Here is an 18,915-nt window from a genome sequence, read left to right as displayed (position 1 = left end):
ATGTCCAAACGTTTGTTACTATTAGAAGTTAAAATATCTTTATATCTTATGTTAAAAAACAAAATTCAACTTTACATTTTAAAGATCTTATTGGCTTTCTTCAGTGATTCATGAATTGAACAGCATCCCCCCTAGCAGATAGAAAGGAGCTCCGAGGAGCTGTACAAAGTAGGAGATTTTTGCAGGCAGAGGGGGCAGAGACAAGCAAAGAGCAGATTGTTTTGGGTAAGTCACCTTTGTTTGGGGGATGGCAGGGATCTGTCAGGCAGATTACCTCACAAATGCTCACCAGGAAATTCCAGACTGACTGGTAGAGATTACATTCCTGGGAGAGGTTGAAACTGTGATTAGGTTAGGTATTAAGTCTTGGTTTGCTGATGTGGGGCTGAGCACAAATGACTCCCATTTTGAGCTTGTCTCTTTTTTAATACTTGTAACAGTAATGTAATACCTAACATGTATTGAACACTTATTATGTACCAGGAGCTGTTCTAATCCCAACAACTCAGTGAGATATAAGTATTATTATTATCCCATTTAAAACACCTCGATACACAGAGTTAAGTCACTCAGCAACTGTGTGGGCACCAGGATTCACAACTAGGCACCCCGATGTTGGACCCCACCCTCCACGCCCCATGCCACAGTCCTCTGAGGCAAGCCCATCCTAGCATTCTCTCAGTTAGACATGAATATCTCACCCCAAAGTCATCAGCTTTGGAAGAAATTGGACCTGGTAAATGGTACAAAGAAGGCAAGCTAACCACCATGAAACACTCTTTAAAATGCATACACTCTCTTTTGTTACTGCTGGAAAATTAGTCTTTGCATGGTGTTAATTTTGAAAATGCATCATCCCTCCACAGATCATCAATCCTGACCTCAAGGAACTTATAGACAAACTTAGAGTAGCACTGGGTTAACCCCTTAATGAGTGGTTACCATATACTAGGGACCACACTGTGCTCTTACGCGCATTCTCCTTCCCCCCTCCCGCCAGCTCTGGGTGGTACATGGGTACATGTTCTCAACTGCCATCATATCTTCGAGTTGGCAGACTGGTTATTCCAATCTCCCTGGTCTCGGACTCCCTCCCTAACCTAACTCATGTCTTTTTGAACTGGAAAACTCAACTTTCTGGCTTCCCATCTCATTTTATAAAGTTGATAATAGAATTATTTGTGCTCAGCATGTAACTAGTTCTGGCAAGCATCCCCCAAAACACGGGGTTGTAGATAAACAGACAAGAGCCCTTATACCCATGAGAACTCAAAGCCAGTGAGGGGACTGGTGACCCAACACGTTGGTGGTAGACCTTTCCCGCCTGCCATGGGAAGACTCACTTTGTCATATGGAACCTATTCTCCATTAAGTTCTGTTCATCCTTCGAGAAATCTGGCTTTCACCTCCCTTCAGACCAGTAGTTCGATTTATAATAGGAACACAGTTCACTGAATTCAAAAACCAGAGGCAGCGTAAATCTTCCTGAATTCAGGTGTGCAACACACAGCCCGAGCTCCCTACCTGTAGTTGTAACCTGAAGGCCATCTTGTTAGTTGAACTGACCCACGGGTCCCATCTTCCAGGGCCCGGAACCATGAGAAGCGGGGTACTAAGGAACCTCAGTGCTGTTTGGTGCTGGCAAGCACACCTTACACGAATTTCCAAGTGGACCCCTTGGCACCTAAGGCAATTTGCTTCCAGAATTACAGTGTGGAGAATGTTCCTGCTGGGGGCATAGTAGTTCTTTGACATTTTTAATGCCTTCGGACTTTATTTGTGAATCACAGAAATCTATTCACCATCACTTCACATCTTTGTACCTCCAAAACAATAAGACTCATTAATTGTGTCCTTTTAGAGTTCTATACAGTTTGGAAATGACACATGATTGATTTACCCAGGGCATGGGTTTGAGATACAGACGTGATTTTTTTTTTTTTTTAATCCACGCTATTTCAGCAAAAAGCAACCAACTGATTGATGCAGTGATTCTTTTTCAGAATAAAGGCAGGCTTTGGCTCAGGTCTTAATCCCTCTGAGCACAGAGCGTTAACTCCCTGTTGCCCAGGAGAGCCCTGGGTGACTCTGTGGCCTTGACTGCAGACTGGCTCGGGGACGCTTCTGCCCTGGGTGTTTAGGGCTTATTTTGTACATGCTCCTTGTCCAACCTGACACCTTCATTAGAGAACATTCACATTTGTAAACATACTGGTTTTGCTAAGAAGGTGCGAAGTTTCGCTTCCGAACCGGCTGCTGTACATACAGTTGGCTGAACTACACGGAGGGAGATAACCTATTTACATACTAAAAAGGTCAGTGTTGGACAATCAGCATTTAGAGATGAATTTGCTGCTGCTTGCAACTAGAGCATAAGAATTTGGGAGAAGGCCGCAATTTTGTTGTCTCTTTATCTGCAGACAGCAAGCATCGGTAAATATGTAGGATGTCTGTGCCGAGCAGGCAGGGTGGTGATGGATGGGCTTCTTCCTAGTTTGGAACCTCTGATTACCAGCAAGCATGTAACTGTGAGACCATGCAAAGTGCAGGTCAGCCTCACCTACTAAAAACTGTAATTAATTTGAGGTAGAAATATTTGCATAATAGCTTTTCCGACTCTTGTTAGTAAAACACAGACCATCATAATAGACTTTAAATTATGTGGCTACTCTTCTCTTAACTTGTAATTTGCAGTGGGAAACGTAGACTTCTACCAGGCTTAAAACAATTTTTTGTGGTCTTTTCAAAGTATTTTAAATATCAACGCTTTATTTTGCTCATGTGTGTTGAAAGCCTCTTAAAAAATGACAATACAAAGGCATGAGTTGGGTTTTCTCCGAAATCTTTGTAATGTTTTTGTTTCTTATATGTTCAAAGCAAAATAATTAGGGAATTGAACTGAGATATCTGGCTCCATCTCAATGTTGGGATATAACATAAGAGTCAAGTCACTCTGGAAGGTGGAAAACCATGTCCGTAAGCCGGGGGAGAAGTAAGAGGCGGGAGGGCAGTCTTACCCCTTAGTGGTGATAGCAGCCTTGAACCAGCAAGCAGCCACTGCCCTCCATGTCTTAGAACCGGAGCACATTCAGAGCTCCTGCTCCAAAAAGAGAATGTCCGCTTTAAGAGTGCCTGTGTCGGGACAGTCACATCTCAGCTGCAGCCTCTTCCCACAAGTCCCGAGAGGTCATCGTGTCTCCCCGGGAGCTAACTCAGCAGCTGCCACCCACATTCCCATGGGGACCCTGTGCTGCATTCCACGTTCAGCATCCCCCAGGGGACCTGTGAAGCCAGATGTGGGCCTGGGCTTGTTGTGCCTTTGGAGACACACAGAGCAGCTTCCAGGAAGAAGTCGTTCTTTGTGGGCACACACATCCCGGATTGGTTGGTGGCCGATCCATTTAACAGCCACGTTCTGCAAGGCTCTGTGCTTCCTCTGACCTCTGATTTGGGGAGAAAGAAGCCAGTGGCAGTGACAGCCTAGCTCTTGGTTGGCATCACACAATGTCTCCTAGAGATTATTTGACCTCGCTTCGCAAACAGCCAGAGTCATCTGGGCCTTATATAACATCTGTTTCTCAGGAAAGCTGCTTTGAAACAGAGCAGTGGCAACGCCTCCTGGCAATGCTGCCAAGCAACTGGAACACCAGGGTCCTCACTGAGTGTGCACCTGTCTTATCCTGGGCCCCTGGGAGGAGGGGCTGACCTAGGGGGTGCTCCCTAACTCGCCCCACGTGCATGTGTTTCACTCACCCTGCCTCTCTTCCAGAATATTCTGCTGAGCAGACACAGCAGGCACTGCACCAGTCCGTCTTCATGTCCTCCATGTCGGCCCACCCCTTCCGGGACCTTCCCCTCGGCCGGGAGCAGCACTGCAAGCTCCTTCCAGGTGTGGCCAACATCCAGGCCAGTGAGGTGGCCCGATGGACAGTGGATGAGGTGAGCGGGGCTGTTCTGGGGCCCTGGAGGGACTGGGGCCCTGCTGCTGAGAATTCCTCCTAGGCACAGAATCCACAGCATCAAATTTCAGATCCACACTTAAGGGAGAAGGCTGGCCTAATTTTGAGGAAATTAGGATAGCCCAGTTGGTTTTGGCCCCCACTCCCCAGCGGTATCCCAGAGCCACCTCTGCTCTCTGTCACCATCGGCCCAGGGCCAGTTTCAGTGGAGGGGCCCAAGCCTCTGGTCCCACATCACAGATTTACTTTGGGGAGGCATGCATGTATAAGCACTTTAGACTTGCACCCTGGCAGCCCCTGCCCTAAAAGCAGCACCTCGTCTGGGAAGCACCCACCCCTCAGGGTGTTCTGTTCTGCAGGGTCCCAGAGGACCCACTTCTTCTCATTATGGAACAGCTCTGTGCTGCCATTTGTCCACTGGAAGCCACAGATGATCAGTTAACCTTAGGTTTGTTTTTAAAGTGAATTAGATCACAACAGTGCATAAGATGTTGTACACATGCGAAAACAGATCCAACTTTAATATAACCGTGCCTTACAATGTAGGTTTTTAATAAGGATCAGGTAAGTCCTATTGCTTGCTAGAACGCTGTGGAAATGCTTCATATGTAAAGCAGTTTTCTTTTAAGGAATACACTCTCTGATGTTTCTTTTAATAAAGGTATTATTTCCACTAGTCGGGCCTTAATTTTTTTAAATGAAGGAAAACCCTGGGTCACTCTAAGGACAAGATAACAGTGGAGCTGGAGTTAAATTAGTTGCAAAATGTTCAGTGAGCACTTCCTGCAATCAGCTTGACTTAACGTTGGTTCAGGCCTTCCTTTCCAGCCCCGGACAAGGAGCAGGTGACAAAGGCCATGCAGAGGCTGGAGGTTCAGGGCAAGCCTGCTCCATCCACCTCCTCGCCAGCACCTCACGGAATAGGCCTGCAGGATTGCCCTGCCCAGCACTCCTCATCGCAGCAGCCGGGGCTGCTACCTTTCCCTCAGCACACCCCGCGGCCCCACCTCTCCTTCCACTCTTTCCAGGTGATCCCAGAGTCCTGGTAACGGAGTGCTGGCTTAATATGCCAGCCAGCGATGACTAAATGTGATCCAGTTCCTTAAAGAGTACGCAGGGTCTGCCCCCTGCCCCTTGCTGATGAATTTTGACCGGTTTACAAAGCATGCAGGTTTCATGACTAAGCCAACTGAACTAAGACCGAGTGTGTCTGTGGTCCAATCATGTATGGCTTTGACCTTGTAGCAGCACTGCCCATAATGGAGACCTCAGTGGCAATCATCTGTTCCTGACTTTCAAGCCATTCACTCAAGGTTCTACCAACTTCTAAGTTAGACTGACGGTGGCTTCTCTTCCCTTGTGTCGTCACCGTCATGCTTAGAAAGATGTCTTGGAGAAGGCAGCCACCTGCATCCAGCCCCAGCCCTGTGTGCACAGAGCAGCTGAACATAGTAGAGACACAGTCCCTGGCTCCCCAAAGTCCTTGGCATGCCTTAGCACCTGCATGGGCAGCCGCCCCTGCCTTTCCAGCCCGACCTCCCACCATGCCCCCGGTGGGCCTCCCACCCCGTGTCCCCGCATGGGCTTCTCACACTGGCACAGCTGCTACCCCAACTACCTGCGGCCACTCCCGGCCATCAGCACGGTGCTCCCCTCCTGCAGGAGCCTCGCCATGCTCCCATCTCCTCAGAGACTTTTTTGTCACTGACCTGCACTCACTTGTCTGCCCCTCACCAGATGAGTAGAGACCTTATTTCATTCACTTGACACGTCTCCGGAGAACTTCTCACTACACCCGGCACTTAGCAGATAACCCAGTAGTGTTTGTTGAATGAATGTTGCATGACAAGGGCATCATGAGCTGCTGGATATTGAAACAAAAGTGGAACACATCCAAGCAGAGAAAGAAGGGCAGCCATTCCAGTCAAAGGGGAAAATGGAAGGTTGCCTGCAAGTGAGTACGACTTATACATGGATGGCAGATGTACGACACATCCTGTACTAACATTGATAATGACAGTGAACACTATTAATATACTGGGAGTAAGGCAAGTACTCTTTTATTTTGCCCATTTTACAGTTAGGGAAGTTGAGGCACCTAGAGACTGAGTCAGGGTCCCACAGGGCCCCACAGGCAGAGCCAGGTCCTGAGCTGACATCTTACCCGCCAAGCACCCTGCGGACGTGGGGCACAGACAGGAGTGCCCCGGGATGGGGAAGGTGCGCCGGGTGTGAGGCGGGATGCTTGCTGGCCTGTGTGTCTGTCAGTCAGCGGCATGAGCCACGGGAGGCGCTCACACAGAAAGTCATCTGTGGAGATGGTGCTTCAGGGGCATGAGAGTGGCACCCATCTGCAGGAGTATGCGTGAGAAGAGGCGGAGGAGAGGGACTGACCAGGGAGCACCGCCCAGGGAGCCCCACCACACTCCCGGTGTGGAATCATCCGGGTCTGCACTGGGCAGAAGAACTGCCCGAAGTCGGCAGACATTTTCAAGTTGAAAGCAAGAACACAACACAGTGAAACAGATCAGATCCTGAAGGTGAAGAAGTGAAATGAGCCAAATGTGACTCCATGCGTACGTAGTCTCAGCACCACACAGTTTAGGACCCGGGATGACAATATGCGGGCTAGAGAGTTCATCTGCAAGAATGGGAAAGTAGTGGTGCCACCAAACGAGATGAAACTTTGGGGGAAAGAATCCAGTTTGGGGGCAGGGAAAGAAGATGGTGAATTTCATATGGGACATCTTAAGGGAGAAGTCCCTGTGGATGACATCACAGCAGTAGATGTATAATACCTATTCCCAGGATGGAAATATCGCATGAGGCTTCACTAATGGATGGGGGCCCTGAGTGAGCCTTTACCAAGGACACAGTTGTCTAAGGAGAGCCGCAGAAGATGGAGGTCAGAGGGGACTGCAGTCGGAGAGGGAGTCCACAACAGAGAAGTGTCAATGAGAGGCAGGTGGTGAGTGTCCTGTTTAGCAGGGCACATGCCAGATGTAGCTCAGGGCTCCTGGCTGGGGCCGCAGAACTGGGCTTCCAGGGATTTGGAAAAAAATGTGGACAATATGTGTATTCCTTGTCCTTAAGAGGAGGGCCAGAGCTTTTATTAATGTCTCAAGAGGACCATCATCCAAAGAGAACAGAACCTCTGTTTTCGGAACATTAAATAGTGAGTGGGAAGTTTAGGGGGCCTCTGATCTGGTGAGTCCCAAGTCTGGCACTGCAGGAAGTAAGGGCTTGGGAGAGTGACGAAAGGCAGTGGTGGTCACGCCACAAGTCTCACTGCAACAGGGAGGGCCTGACTCACTATGGGGGACACGGAGGGTGCCATCAAGGACTATTAGGAGGCCAAGGTCACAGTCCCTGAGTTCTCCGTAGTGGATACACATGGAACAGCCCTTTATTGCTGAAAGAGGCCTTAAAATTTTCTAGATTTAAAATAAAACCATCATCCCTGAGGCTGTCTTCATAAAGTGTGCCTGTCATGATGCTTCTGTAACCGTGACTTCCCTCAAGGATGCATTCCAGAGAAAGTTTGACTTATTCCATCATGTTTAATATATCATAGTCTTGAAATCTCCCTAACTAGGTGCCCTTGAGGACAAGGAGCATGTCCTAAATTTCCTTCTGTGTTCTCACACTCTCGTAGCACATTTCCTGGAACCAACATAGGCCCCTCAGGAAGAATCTTGGGTGGGGTGAGAGTGTGGGCTTTGTGGTGACTCTATTTGTATCTTTGAAGATAAGGCAGCCTTCAGATGGGGGTTGCTTAGGGGGCATTCCAGTGAGTACCAACAATACAGTTTGTGACTATTGGATTTTTTAGATGCCACATTAAAAATGGGAATAGGGCAGCAAGGATTTGAAACGGCAGTGCAGGGCAAGAGGAGACCAAGGGAGGGGGTTGCTGTTCTTTTGTGTTTTGTTCTCATTAGGCAAAGTATTGGAGAGAGGAACCACGGGAGCCCAAGACAGGATACATTGAAAATGGACTTGTATGTCCTTGTGTTAAGTGCCCTTCAGGGACACTCAAGGCAGGAGTCTTGTCTGTGGCAGAAGATGAAGAGCAAGAACGTTTCCTTTTGTCTGCTATCCTGGCCTGGGAGGGAGACCTCCTCTCTGCATTCTGTTACCTGCAAAGAGAAGCCAGCCCAGGGCCATTGTAACATTGCCCAGAGCGTGGGAGCAACCTTCTCACTCCTTGAGTGCTCTGGCTGTTTCTTTTAGCGCGGTGTTTTTCAAAGCACGGGCAGGCTGTGAAGTCAGTTTCATGGTTCTAGAAAGAAAGACAAGATGAGAGGAAAGACCATAACTGTAGTCAGGGTTATTATTTTGTGAAACCTTTGTTAGAAGTCTGTGGGTATGTGCAACACTCCAGTTACGGTCAGTGTGAAGTGTGTTTTGTACTCTGGGCCGTGGAAATGGTCTATAAAGGAGTATAAGTGCTTAAGAGTAGGAACTAAAATATTTTTCTATCTCTTTGCATCATTATAGTAAAGTATCTTGCCCAGAGTAGGTGTCTTAAAAATGTGTGAGTGAATAAATGGGGAGGTGGATTTTATGCAGCACCCTCCCACCAGGTGTGCGCGGGCACGTGAAGGCAGGAGGTGACATGCTGTGTGCACCTTACAGGCATGTGGCTCATGTATGCTCGGGGCACGTAGGGGTGCTTTTACTTCTTACAACAAAAATGCTTCTTAAAGCAGCACATATAAATCGCCATAGCCTCAACCAAGTGCTCCCTAAATGTCCATTAACTTTAAAAGATGGCAGTCGCTTTAAAAGCAATCTTTACACAGGAGGGAGTGTTCTGAAAAATTCGGGATACCGCTAACCAGCATAGCAGCCTTATACAAGCGGGCCCTTAAAAAAGGGCAAGTAACAAATTCCACTGTTAAAAAAATGAGACCCAGGCTGGAAACGGCCCCCAGTGGACTTGGAGCCAGTGCAATCCGGCCCACAGCTCCCGGCTCAGCAAGATCGAGAATACCACCGTTCCAAAAGATTTAAGGGAGCAAGAGCTCCCCAGGAGGAAACAGGCCTGTGGAGCTCCGAGAGGATGCCAGGAAAAGTAGGTCGCTGGGGGAAGTAAGTTGGGGAAAGTAATGGGCTCATCTGAGAGCTGGTGCAGGGTCATCTTTCTTAGTCTTCCCGAAGTGCTCTGTCATCCCCAGGATTAACCTACTCAGTGTCCCAGGACAAAGCCTGGGCTTTTGCTGTGGGACATTCCCCTCCTGAGAACTTGGGGAACCCCGCGCAAGGCAGCCTCCCCACAGGTGTGCTGCTGGGAGCCAAGGTGGTGGTCAGCCGCCCCCAGGCCCCAACAGCAGCGCCATCACCTTAGACAAGCAGACGCGTCCACACAGCCATCTTGGGTGCGGGCAAACAGACGGTACCTTCCTGCTTCACAGAGTCATTCCCATTTACCACAGACTTGAAGAGGCAGACAGATTTTTAAGGGGAGACTGAGAGGGAAGCTTTCTGGCGGCACTCTATGGTATGTTCGAACCCACCATTTTCCAATTACAATTTGTAGCAAAATGGGCTTTCTATTAATCCTCAAAATATAATTTATTCTTAGAGGGAATAAATACCGACTAATAGTACTGGATAATGACAATGAATAATGATCAAGGCCTTTGGATATTTTTAAATTCTGGCCAGAAAAGTCAGCCTCAGTAGATTTCATGGAACTTGTTTTTGACTTTGGAAAAGGATAGATTGAAGAGACTCAGAATCTCTTTCGGAAGAGGCAGAGGATTTCAGACCCAAGGCCCAAAATGCACGTCTTGTGGCGGGGGGGCACAGGGGGGGGTTCCCCGGGGCCAGCTGGGGGCCGCTGGCTCGGCCGTGATGAACTCTGACAAGTTCATCGTTCCTGTTGAAGAATCCTGTCTACCTCGGACATAGACAGTGACTTCTTGGCTAACAGGAGGGGGAATGTGATTCTTTCCTGTGTGCCCAGGAAAGGACATTTTAATCCATGCAGACCATCAAAGCAACACACAACACCTTTGCTGTGAATGGAAGTTCCTGGAATATGTATTTTAAAAAGACCCTCTGTCTGTGGGGAGCCCGGATCCTTTTTGCTGGCTTGGCTTTCCCCCAGGAGGCAGTGACTGAGCTGTGACAAAATGTATGTCTTCTGTTAATTCCTAGTCCTGCTTTTTTATTTTTAATTTTCTTGCTGTGACATTCAGCCTCTTGCCCTGTGAAAGAGCCATCTCAGGAAAACGTGCCTTTAGAGCAGTGGCTTTGAACCAGGAAGATTGGGCAATATCTGGACACATTTTTGGTTGCCACAGCGTGGGGGTGGGGGTGCAAATGACACGTGGCGGATGGAGGCCAGTGTCGCTGCTAAACAGCCTGCAACACACAAGGTGGCCCCGCTGCAAAGAATGCTCAGTCCCCCTAGTCAGTAATGCTGGTGGGGACACACCTGCCCTCCAGCAGTTTTCCTGGCCTCTGCTTTGATTCCTGCCTGCGGGCAGATCTCGGGATTTGACCTTGCAGGGCCTCTTGCCTCCAGCTCCATGCTCTGCCCCGTGCAGAGTGTCCAAGCCCTCGCGGGCCCCCACCGGACAGCCACAGGTGTCTCCCAGTGACGTCCTGCCCAGTCCCCCCCACACTGCTAGATCAGCTCTTGAGGTTTCTCTTGCGCAAGGATCCTCAGCCCTACCTGCCCATGAGAATCACCTGGGGAATCTAAAAATGAATGCCCAACACTTGGGCCAGATCCAGCTTGATGACTTCAGAGTGTCTGTGGCCTGAGCCTCACCATTATTCCTGTGTAAAGCTGTCCAGGGGATTCCAAGTTGTGGCCGAGAGAGAGCCGCCCCTCCGGGGCTCCTTGTACCCACACCGGGGACACAGCACCGCCGGCCCCTCACCCCTGCCTTTTCCCGCGGCTCCCCTGCTCCACAGTTCTAGCCAAACGGCACTCCTCACTGCTGATGCCATGTGTGCAGTGCATCCCCTGGCGGCCTTGCCCCTGACGCTCTGTGCTGAGAAGGTCTTCTCCACTCGCCCCCCGCCATTCGCCCCCCAGCACTGCCTGTCTCAGCCTCCACCTCCCTTGCGATGCTTTTCCCGGGTTCCCGTCTGAGATGCCATCTGTCCATGCTAGAAGCCCACAGCCTTTCCACCTCTTTTCTAGAACCTCTCGAACTTAGCACATTTGAGCGTGTACCGGAGTGAGGAGTAAGCCATCCTTACTCGCCGTTTTCCCTTTATCCGCCTACCTCTGCTCAAACGGTAAACACGGTGGAAGTTCCCACTTGACGTGCTCACGCTCCCGCCTCCCAGCACCCAGCAGGAGCCTTACGTGTAGCGGGGGTTGGGCGTACCTGGCCGGAGGGCAGCCTTGGGAACAGGGGGACTACACCCCCCCCAGTGTCCCAGGCCCTGGAAACTCTCTGAGAGTCACTCTGTGTTACCCTGCTGTCACTCGCCCCAGTTACGTGTCCCTGCAATTCCACCAGCAGCCTCCCCACACTTTCCTCAGCTCCGTGCTTTTCAGCCACCTAAGAAGAGTGAATCAATCAACTCAACCAACACAGCATGGGGCACTTGGGCGAAGCAGCTCAGAATGCTAAAGCCTCCCAGGTACTCCTAGGGCTCGAGGATGCCGTTGTGTGGCAGCATGATGACTGGTTTGGGAAGATTTTTTTTTTTTTAATTCTCATCATCCCGCACTTTGGAAGGATGACTGTAGATGACTCATGATAAAATATACTTGAGGCATCTGAGGTGAGTGAAGCAGACACCAACATGCTGATGGCCCCTAAAAAGATGTTCTGAAATCTTTGTATTAAATACAGCTGTGAGTCAAGGGTGTGAGTACAGGTGTCAGGACCCGGGTCCGCCCTGTGGGTGTTGGTCCCTGGCCACTCCGTAAGCTGGAGATCAGCCAAGGCCGCAATGCTCTCTTCTGCCAAGTGTGGGGTGGGTCAGTGTCCACTGTCCTCTCCCTGCACGGAGCGGGGGACTCCCAGGGCTCTTGGATTGTAGAACATGTTGATACAAGGCCCTGAGCTCCCTGCCTTCCCGTGGGCCTTTTCCATTAGAGGAGAGAGAAGGCTCACGTGCACCCAATTCGTTAGGCTCAAGTCGCAGAGAGCCAGAAATTAAAAGCGAAGACAATAGCTCTTACAAACATCATCTCCCAGGTTTTGTTACTGTTGCCTCCTGGCGTGCCTTTCATCCTGCACTGCAGCCATACCAGACCTTGCCAGAAGGGGCCAGAGTCCACTTGTCATTTTGGTCGTTGAGAGTCTACACTTTATGATGTTTGTTCACTCAGCTTCCTAAAAGCATCCGTTGGGAACACTCATAGCTTCCTGTGCATCCAGCCAGGTCATTGTCTGGTCTCTCTAATTAAAAGGAACTTGAGGCGTGTGTGGCTGGCTGGGCAGGGGGGGAAAGAGTGGGAAATGAAGTTGAAGAGGGTAATTCTCCAGAACTCCACGTTTGGAGTCTGAAAACTTGAATTCCAAAACCATCCTTGGCACTTCTCAGCCATGCATGACTTTCGGTAAGTCATTAAACCTCCTGGGGCTTCAGCTTCACTGTCACTGATGAGGGAGTTCGGCCAGCAGAGGTCCCTAGAGTCCCTGTTGCTGGCCGGGTACGGGTGAGACTCAGACGGGGGCCTTGGGGCTGCTGAAAGGGCCAGGTGGACAGTCCTTCTCTCTCTGTAGAGACTACTGCACCCGGGCCACTCCCTCCTGCCTTCCCTGACTCCACAGGGTGGACAGGAGGATCAGACGAGAGAAGATTCCAGAATATCAGCACTGCACACATGGAGGCTGTCATTGCCATCGTAATGGTAACCCCATGTAGGTCAGCCTGGCAATAAGAGGCCAGAAGAGAGACTGGGGGCTGGTCTAATTTCTGAGCTGGCACATGCTAATGTGCCTTGACAGTTACTATTTCAAATCCAAGTGTTTGAGGAATTTGAAGTATATTTTACTCAAATGTTGAATTACTACAACCCAAGAAATTATTTCAGGTGTGTGTTGTAAATCAGGCTTTTCATCTTACACTGTAGGTGGCTGAATTCGTACAGTCTCTTCTGGGCTGCGAAGAGCATGCCAAGTGCTTCAAGAAAGAGGTAAGAAATGCAAAAATTATATATACTTCCATGCTTCTGGCCCCAGAAGTGTTTTGTTTTCATTTACTTAAGTGTAACTGAGAGTAGTTGGGTGGGCAGGAGAGAGGGGTCAGTGTGGGACAGAGCCCAGCAGTGCAGTCGGGCACCTCAGGGTCGGCCTCTGTCTTTGTCTTGCTTATGCTTAGCCATGCTTTGTCACAGAATGCTGTGGTGCCTGGCCCAGGGGCCTGCTCAAGAAATAGACTAGTCGGTGGAAGAATGAATGAACATGTCAGTTAATTCTTATGGGTGCCACGTAGGCTCTGCTGTGATGACTTAGGCTTCACTGGGGGCAGGAGGGGTCCTGTGAGGAGCCTGCTCCCAGGGAGGAGAGGGGATTTGTCTACCCCGTGGTGACGTGGGACCATCCTGTGTACCCCTGCTCTGTACCTGCTTCAAGAGGAATGCCGAGAAGCCAGAAAGTCCTTCTGCGGAGTTTCGTGTCCTCCCTGTTGGTTGGGAATGTTCCAAACTGCTCAGTATTTGTCTTGGACTTAGTAGCCATAGCTCTAGGGGCCGCAGAAGAGACGGCATCAGCTATAGAGTAATAGTGAAGATACGGTGGTTATTGCTTATCGTGGGCTTGCCACGTGCTGGACCCTGTGCTAAGCACTTTACAATTGCAGGCACAGCCGGAAAAGGGCAGGCAGATTCCAGCCCCTCTCCGTGTGATTCCAGAACCATCATCATCTCTCTAGAAGTCTGCAGGAAAGCTACACTCTTAGAGACTCCCGCATATAGCATACACTCTCCCTCTCTAAGAGGTCATGGTTCAGGGAAAATACTCTTGGAGTTTGGCGTCCTGGGCGCCCTCAGAGCCCAGCAAGTCCTGCATCTCCAGGGAACTCAGCACAGGGTCAGTCAGGTAGTAGTCTGGGCAGCTGCCCAGGGAAGCATGACGTTCACCTGCTCTCCCCTGAGCCCAGCCCGGCTCGAGGGTGGTTGGCCTGGCCTCGCACATACAGGCCACTCTCTGCGTCAAGCAGCGCCCAAGACCCACCTTGTCCACAGGTGTCTTTGCAGGTCAAGATTCTCCAGCTTGGCTCTTATGACCGGCGGTCCCCCAGTGGGCAGATCACTTAACTTGTCTCATCTCTCCTCGGTGCGAGGGGCCTTTAAAGCTCAGGGTTAGTGTGTTTCAGTGCCTAGGAAAGTTCTGCGGGTATTTTGTTCTCTAAATGGACGATTCTTCAACAGACACTATCACAAATGCACAGGAAGCTTTTTATGACTTTCTTAAAACTTTAAACTTTAACTTCCCACTTTAATTTAAAACTTAAATTTCAAAATTTGTGTCTGTGGGGGGATCCTTACTTCCTCAGTGAGTCATTGACATGAAGGGTTTGTATCATTAATTCAAAGAAGTTAGAATCACAGTGCTAGATTCAGGGAAGGGGGTTACCATAGAAAACCCTTTCATTCTGTCTTCTTGGTTCTACAGCCAGCAATCTTTCTGAGCCAGTCTGTTTAAATAGGTGATGGCGGGTATAGGACATGCCCAGAGTCCCTGGGACTCAAACGGAGAGCAGACTGGGGATTTTAGACGCTGTGGAAAAGGCCTGCATGGTGGTCACTCGGCATCCTGTGAGTCTCAGGAAAGCTATTACATGTCAGACCACTATGTTTTAAAAGTTAATAAATAAGGGACGCCTGGGTGGCTCGGTCAGTTAAGCAACCGATTCCTGATTTCTGCCCAGGTCATGATTTCAGGGTCATGAGATCGAGCCCCATATGGGGCTCTGTGCTCAGCGGGGTGTCTATTTGTCTTTCTCCCTCCCCCCCACCGCTCGCGTGCTCTCTCCAAAATAAATACATAAATATTTTAAAAAGTTAATAAATAAAACATTTATTATGTATTTCTGCTTATAAAGGCATTTATTATTAAAAAAATTTAATGCAGGTTAAAAGGAGAAAATAAAAATCAAACCACTACTCCACCGGCCAAATCTGACTTCACTTAACATTGGTATAAAGACTTCAAATATTTTAATTATGTGTATGTATATATGTGGTCATGCACATTTAATTTTACAGAATAAAACTGAGATCTGTTTCATCATGTCATGGTTTGTTGCTTAACAATTCATGAAGAATTTGCCAAATTATTGTTTCATCGAGATGTGAATTTTGGTGACTGCCTCGTACCCCAACCTAGATGATATTATAATGTATTTACTTCTGCTATTTTTGAAATGCTGGACTGTTTTCAGTATTTCACTATTTCAAATAACACTAGAGTAGACACACTGCACCTTGTTCTCTTGGGAAAAATTCCTGGAGATTTACTTGGTGGATGCAAGTAGGTTTTTTTTAAGGCTCGTGATACAAATTCAGGCCAAGATTTTTTAAACATAACAATAGAAATATCGCCTATTGAGGTGAAACATAACACTATACAAAATTTTGTATATCGAGTTCATATTTCACCGGGTCCTGGGTGACAGTACAGAGTGGGGCAGTGGCGGGGCTGGGCGGGAGAGGGTGCCGTGTCTCCCTGTTCGAGGGGTCTGCAGGCAGGTCGACACGGTTCAGCGTCCCACAGCTTGGCCCCCAGAAGTTGCCAGAGGGTAAACTGTGTGTTTATTTACTCGCAGCAGATTGATGGCAAAGCCTTCCTGCTTCTGACACAAACGGACATCGTCAAGGTGATGAAGATCAAACTGGGTCCGGCACTGAAGATTTATAACTCTATTCTCATGTTCAGGAATTCCCAGGACCTCACCGAAGAAGATTCTCTCTCAGGCCAAGAAGCCAGAGGATAAACACACCACCTGAACAGCCATGGCACCAGGACCTTGTTCTTTCAGCAATAAAACTGGCCCACATTAGTTTGATTTGTATGTCCCCATGGTCATATCCATATTTAATTTGGACTTTGAAAGTGGCTGTGGTTTTGATGTGTAGAGGGTATCGATGACTGATCCAGGGCCAAGGATGCAGGCCCGTGTGTGCTTTGGGGACATCTTGATCTTCAGCGGGGTCCTTCCGGCTCTGATGTGTTGCAACAAACAGACCAAAGAAGCCCACACATACACCTTCAGTTCTTCTCCTTCACCATTAACCAGTTTTCAAGCATAAAACTCTCAAGCAGTAAAATATTAGAAAAACAGCATTCACAAATACATTGTTAATGTTTTCACCAGAGCATCTGAGCTTGGCTCAGATTTGCCATCTGGGCGCAGTGAGTCTAAGAGATAGAGGCCTGGTGCTTTAGAAAGACTTCATGTGGGATTTTTGTGTACTTTACTCAGGAAAGTGTGAATCTTTAAAAAAAATAATAAGCACATGTTTTCACGATTCATTAATTCTTTTTGTTCCATTAAGCGTTTCTTGTTTGTCCTCCCAGTGGCTCCTGGAACTTGCCCAGGAGGACCAGGGGAACAGTCAGCCTGGGCATGTAGCAGAAGCTGGCCGGGCCCTCCCAAGGACTGCCCCTCCCCCCCCCGCCCCAGGCAGTGCCCAATGGCCATCTGTGGGAGCGCAGGGGACCCTGTCCTGCCACTGGCATGGGCTCGAGGGCCAGACACCCACCTGCACCGAACCCCTCCCGGCTTCCACTCAGAGGCGGCCTCAGGAGAAGTAACTGGCCCTGAGCTCCTTCTGAGCAGGTGTAATAAGGAGCCGTGTTACATCTTTAAAGAGACACACCATTAAAAGGGAAGGTCTCTAAAGTAGGGAGCTTGGTGGCTATGATTTGTTCGAACAATTCTGATTTCTTGTCAGACCTTATTTGTTTTGTGTGACTGTATCTGACACTTAAGAGGAGTCAGTCCCACAATTTTGAAAGACAATCCCCTCTTTTATACCCACAGTCAGAGCTAAACAGGCCCCCAGGGAAGTGGAGATTCCTTGTTTTCAGGGGGGCCATGAGGGGTGAAAAGAAACAGACCTCACCCATTTGCTTCATTAAGAATCTTACTGTTGAAGACAGTTGATTGAGCTTGGAGAGATTCTCAAGCTGTAGGTCATTGAGAAAAACAATTCTCTAAGAGGTGTGTGTATATTTCTTTTTTTTTTTAGATCCTCACCTAAATGGAATTTTAATATATTATTGGTTCATGTAAATTTTTGTTTTCTGTGGAGTTTTGTTTGCTGCTTGTTTTCTGGTTATTTTGTTTTGTTTTGTTTTTAGACTGCCATGTACGATTAAATTCCTGCTTCTGCTGTGTTAAAATTTTAATATATTTTAAATGAAAATAAACAGATAAAATAAAACCCCCACCTCCATGCCTTAATGAATATGTTGTAATAACCTATTCCCACACCACAGCCTGAAGGCTTTTTTCTCAGCCACGGAAGAAAAGCACTGCGTGCACTGGCCAGCAAAGAAGTCAGCCTTCTTTGAGTACTTGGGATATGTTTCCTTAGGGAAGCAGATCTAGCTGTTAATAATTTCAGAAATTAGGGGCATCTGGGGCTGTTAATAATTTCAGAAATTAGGAGCATCTGGGTGGCTCAGTTAGTTAAAGGGAACACGACTCTTGATCTCAGCTCAGGTCTTGATGGCAGGGTCATGAGTTTCAGCCCCGTGTTAGGCTCCATGCTGGAAAGTAGGTCCGCATCCAGCGTGGAGCCTAAATTCTGGGATTTGTTATTATTGAAGCTCCAGTAAGACAAATTGATAGGACTTTATATTTTTTATCAGGTAAATAGATATCAATGTCAATGTATAGGAATTTTTTCTTAAAACTTGTTCATGTATTATTTTGATCCATTTTTCTGTGGCATTTGGTGCAAAAAAACCTTTTGAATTTATCTTGAAAAAAATTTAAAAAATAACGAGAAATTAAAATGGAGATTATTAAATTAAAAAGAACCTCACAATTGCTCATTGTATAGGCTCCATGGAAGACCTGAGATGCATGTTTCGTATATTTAATACTTGTCATTTCAACAGAAAGGTCTAGAACAAAACAACACCAGGATAAATTAGGGCTGAACTGCCGTGTTCCTAGAAGACAGTGTGATCAGATAGAGCTCGATCCAGGTTTCTAGCCACCTGCCGGACACCCCAACTTGTCACCCAATACCTTCACCTTGTCACACTAGAAAGGCAACTCAGATGGTCCCATCCTCGTAAATTTACCCAAGTAACAGTACCATCATCAGAGTGGCTACCCAACTCAGGAAACTGAAACATCCGACTCTGCCCATTTCTGTGTTCGACATTCTCTACCAGCACGAACTTGCTGAAGGTGGAGACCAATGGGGTGCGGGTCAGCTCCTGATGGGTCCCTGCTGGTCCCGCACGCTGCCGGCTTTCACACCTCACCCCACCTTCCTCCTTGGTCACAGCGCTTCCCTTGTGCTCCCCTCCTGTGCTGGACCTACACCGAGCTTCTTTCTTCCTCCAGACTCACCCTCCTGGTGGGCCTCTTACCTGGGCATACGCTGATTCCCCTGCCTGAGGTGTTCTCTCCCCCTCACCCCTGCCTGGGAAGACCCTGTTGCAGCCTCCCTCCCCGCCATATGGCTCCGCACTTGTCATCCTTACCACGTGCTTCCCCCCCCCAACAAGTCTAGCCGGTCTGTGGGGACAGAGACGGTGGCAGGCTTGCTCATCACTTCCTCCCAGCACTTGATGTCTTACCTGGCACTTAATCCGCGCACAGGAAGAGTTCCTTGCATCCGCGAACGAGGCAAGCCCATCAAACTCCGCTTCAGATCCCAGCTCCGTAACTTCCTAAATAGGCATCACTTGTCTGTAAAAAGAACACCCACTCCGAGGAATTTTTTTACATTAGATTTTGTGGATGTGTGGATGTGAATGTAGCCCACGTAACACATGTAAGCGGCCGG

The 18,915-nt window shown here is 48.5% G+C and overlaps 1 protein-coding gene across 6 annotated transcripts in view; it reads left to right on the top strand.

Moving 5' to 3' along the window:
- The window catches only part of L3MBTL4 (L3MBTL histone methyl-lysine binding protein 4), a 508,459-nt gene extending 491,133 nt beyond the window's left edge, over positions 1 to 17,326 (top strand). For 5 of the 6 annotated variants that reach the window (XM_073898504.1, XM_073898503.1, XM_073898505.1 and 2 more), the window contains 3 exons: positions 3,770 to 3,939; positions 13,015 to 13,077; positions 15,711 to 17,326. In XM_073898504.1, coding sequence (XP_073754605.1) covers positions 3,770 to 3,939; positions 13,015 to 13,077; positions 15,711 to 15,878 — 401 coding nt within the window. In that variant the 3' untranslated portion in view covers positions 15,879 to 17,326. The remainder of the gene's footprint in view (positions 1 to 3,769; positions 3,940 to 13,014; positions 13,078 to 15,710) is intronic. The other variant, XM_073898501.1, reaches the window with a different exon arrangement.
- Positions 17,327 to 18,915: the final 1,589 nt, after the last annotated feature.

The sequence above is a fragment of the Callorhinus ursinus genome, unplaced genomic scaffold (genome assembly GCF_003265705.2).
Source record: "Callorhinus ursinus isolate GAN/ISIS: 27379988/994484 unplaced genomic scaffold, GSC_fseal_2.0 scaffold11, whole genome shotgun sequence".
NCBI lineage: Eukaryota > Metazoa > Chordata > Mammalia > Carnivora > Otariidae > Callorhinus > Callorhinus ursinus.
The sequence above is the reverse complement of the archived record's forward strand: the minus strand, read 5'-3'. Positions and strand labels throughout refer to the sequence as shown.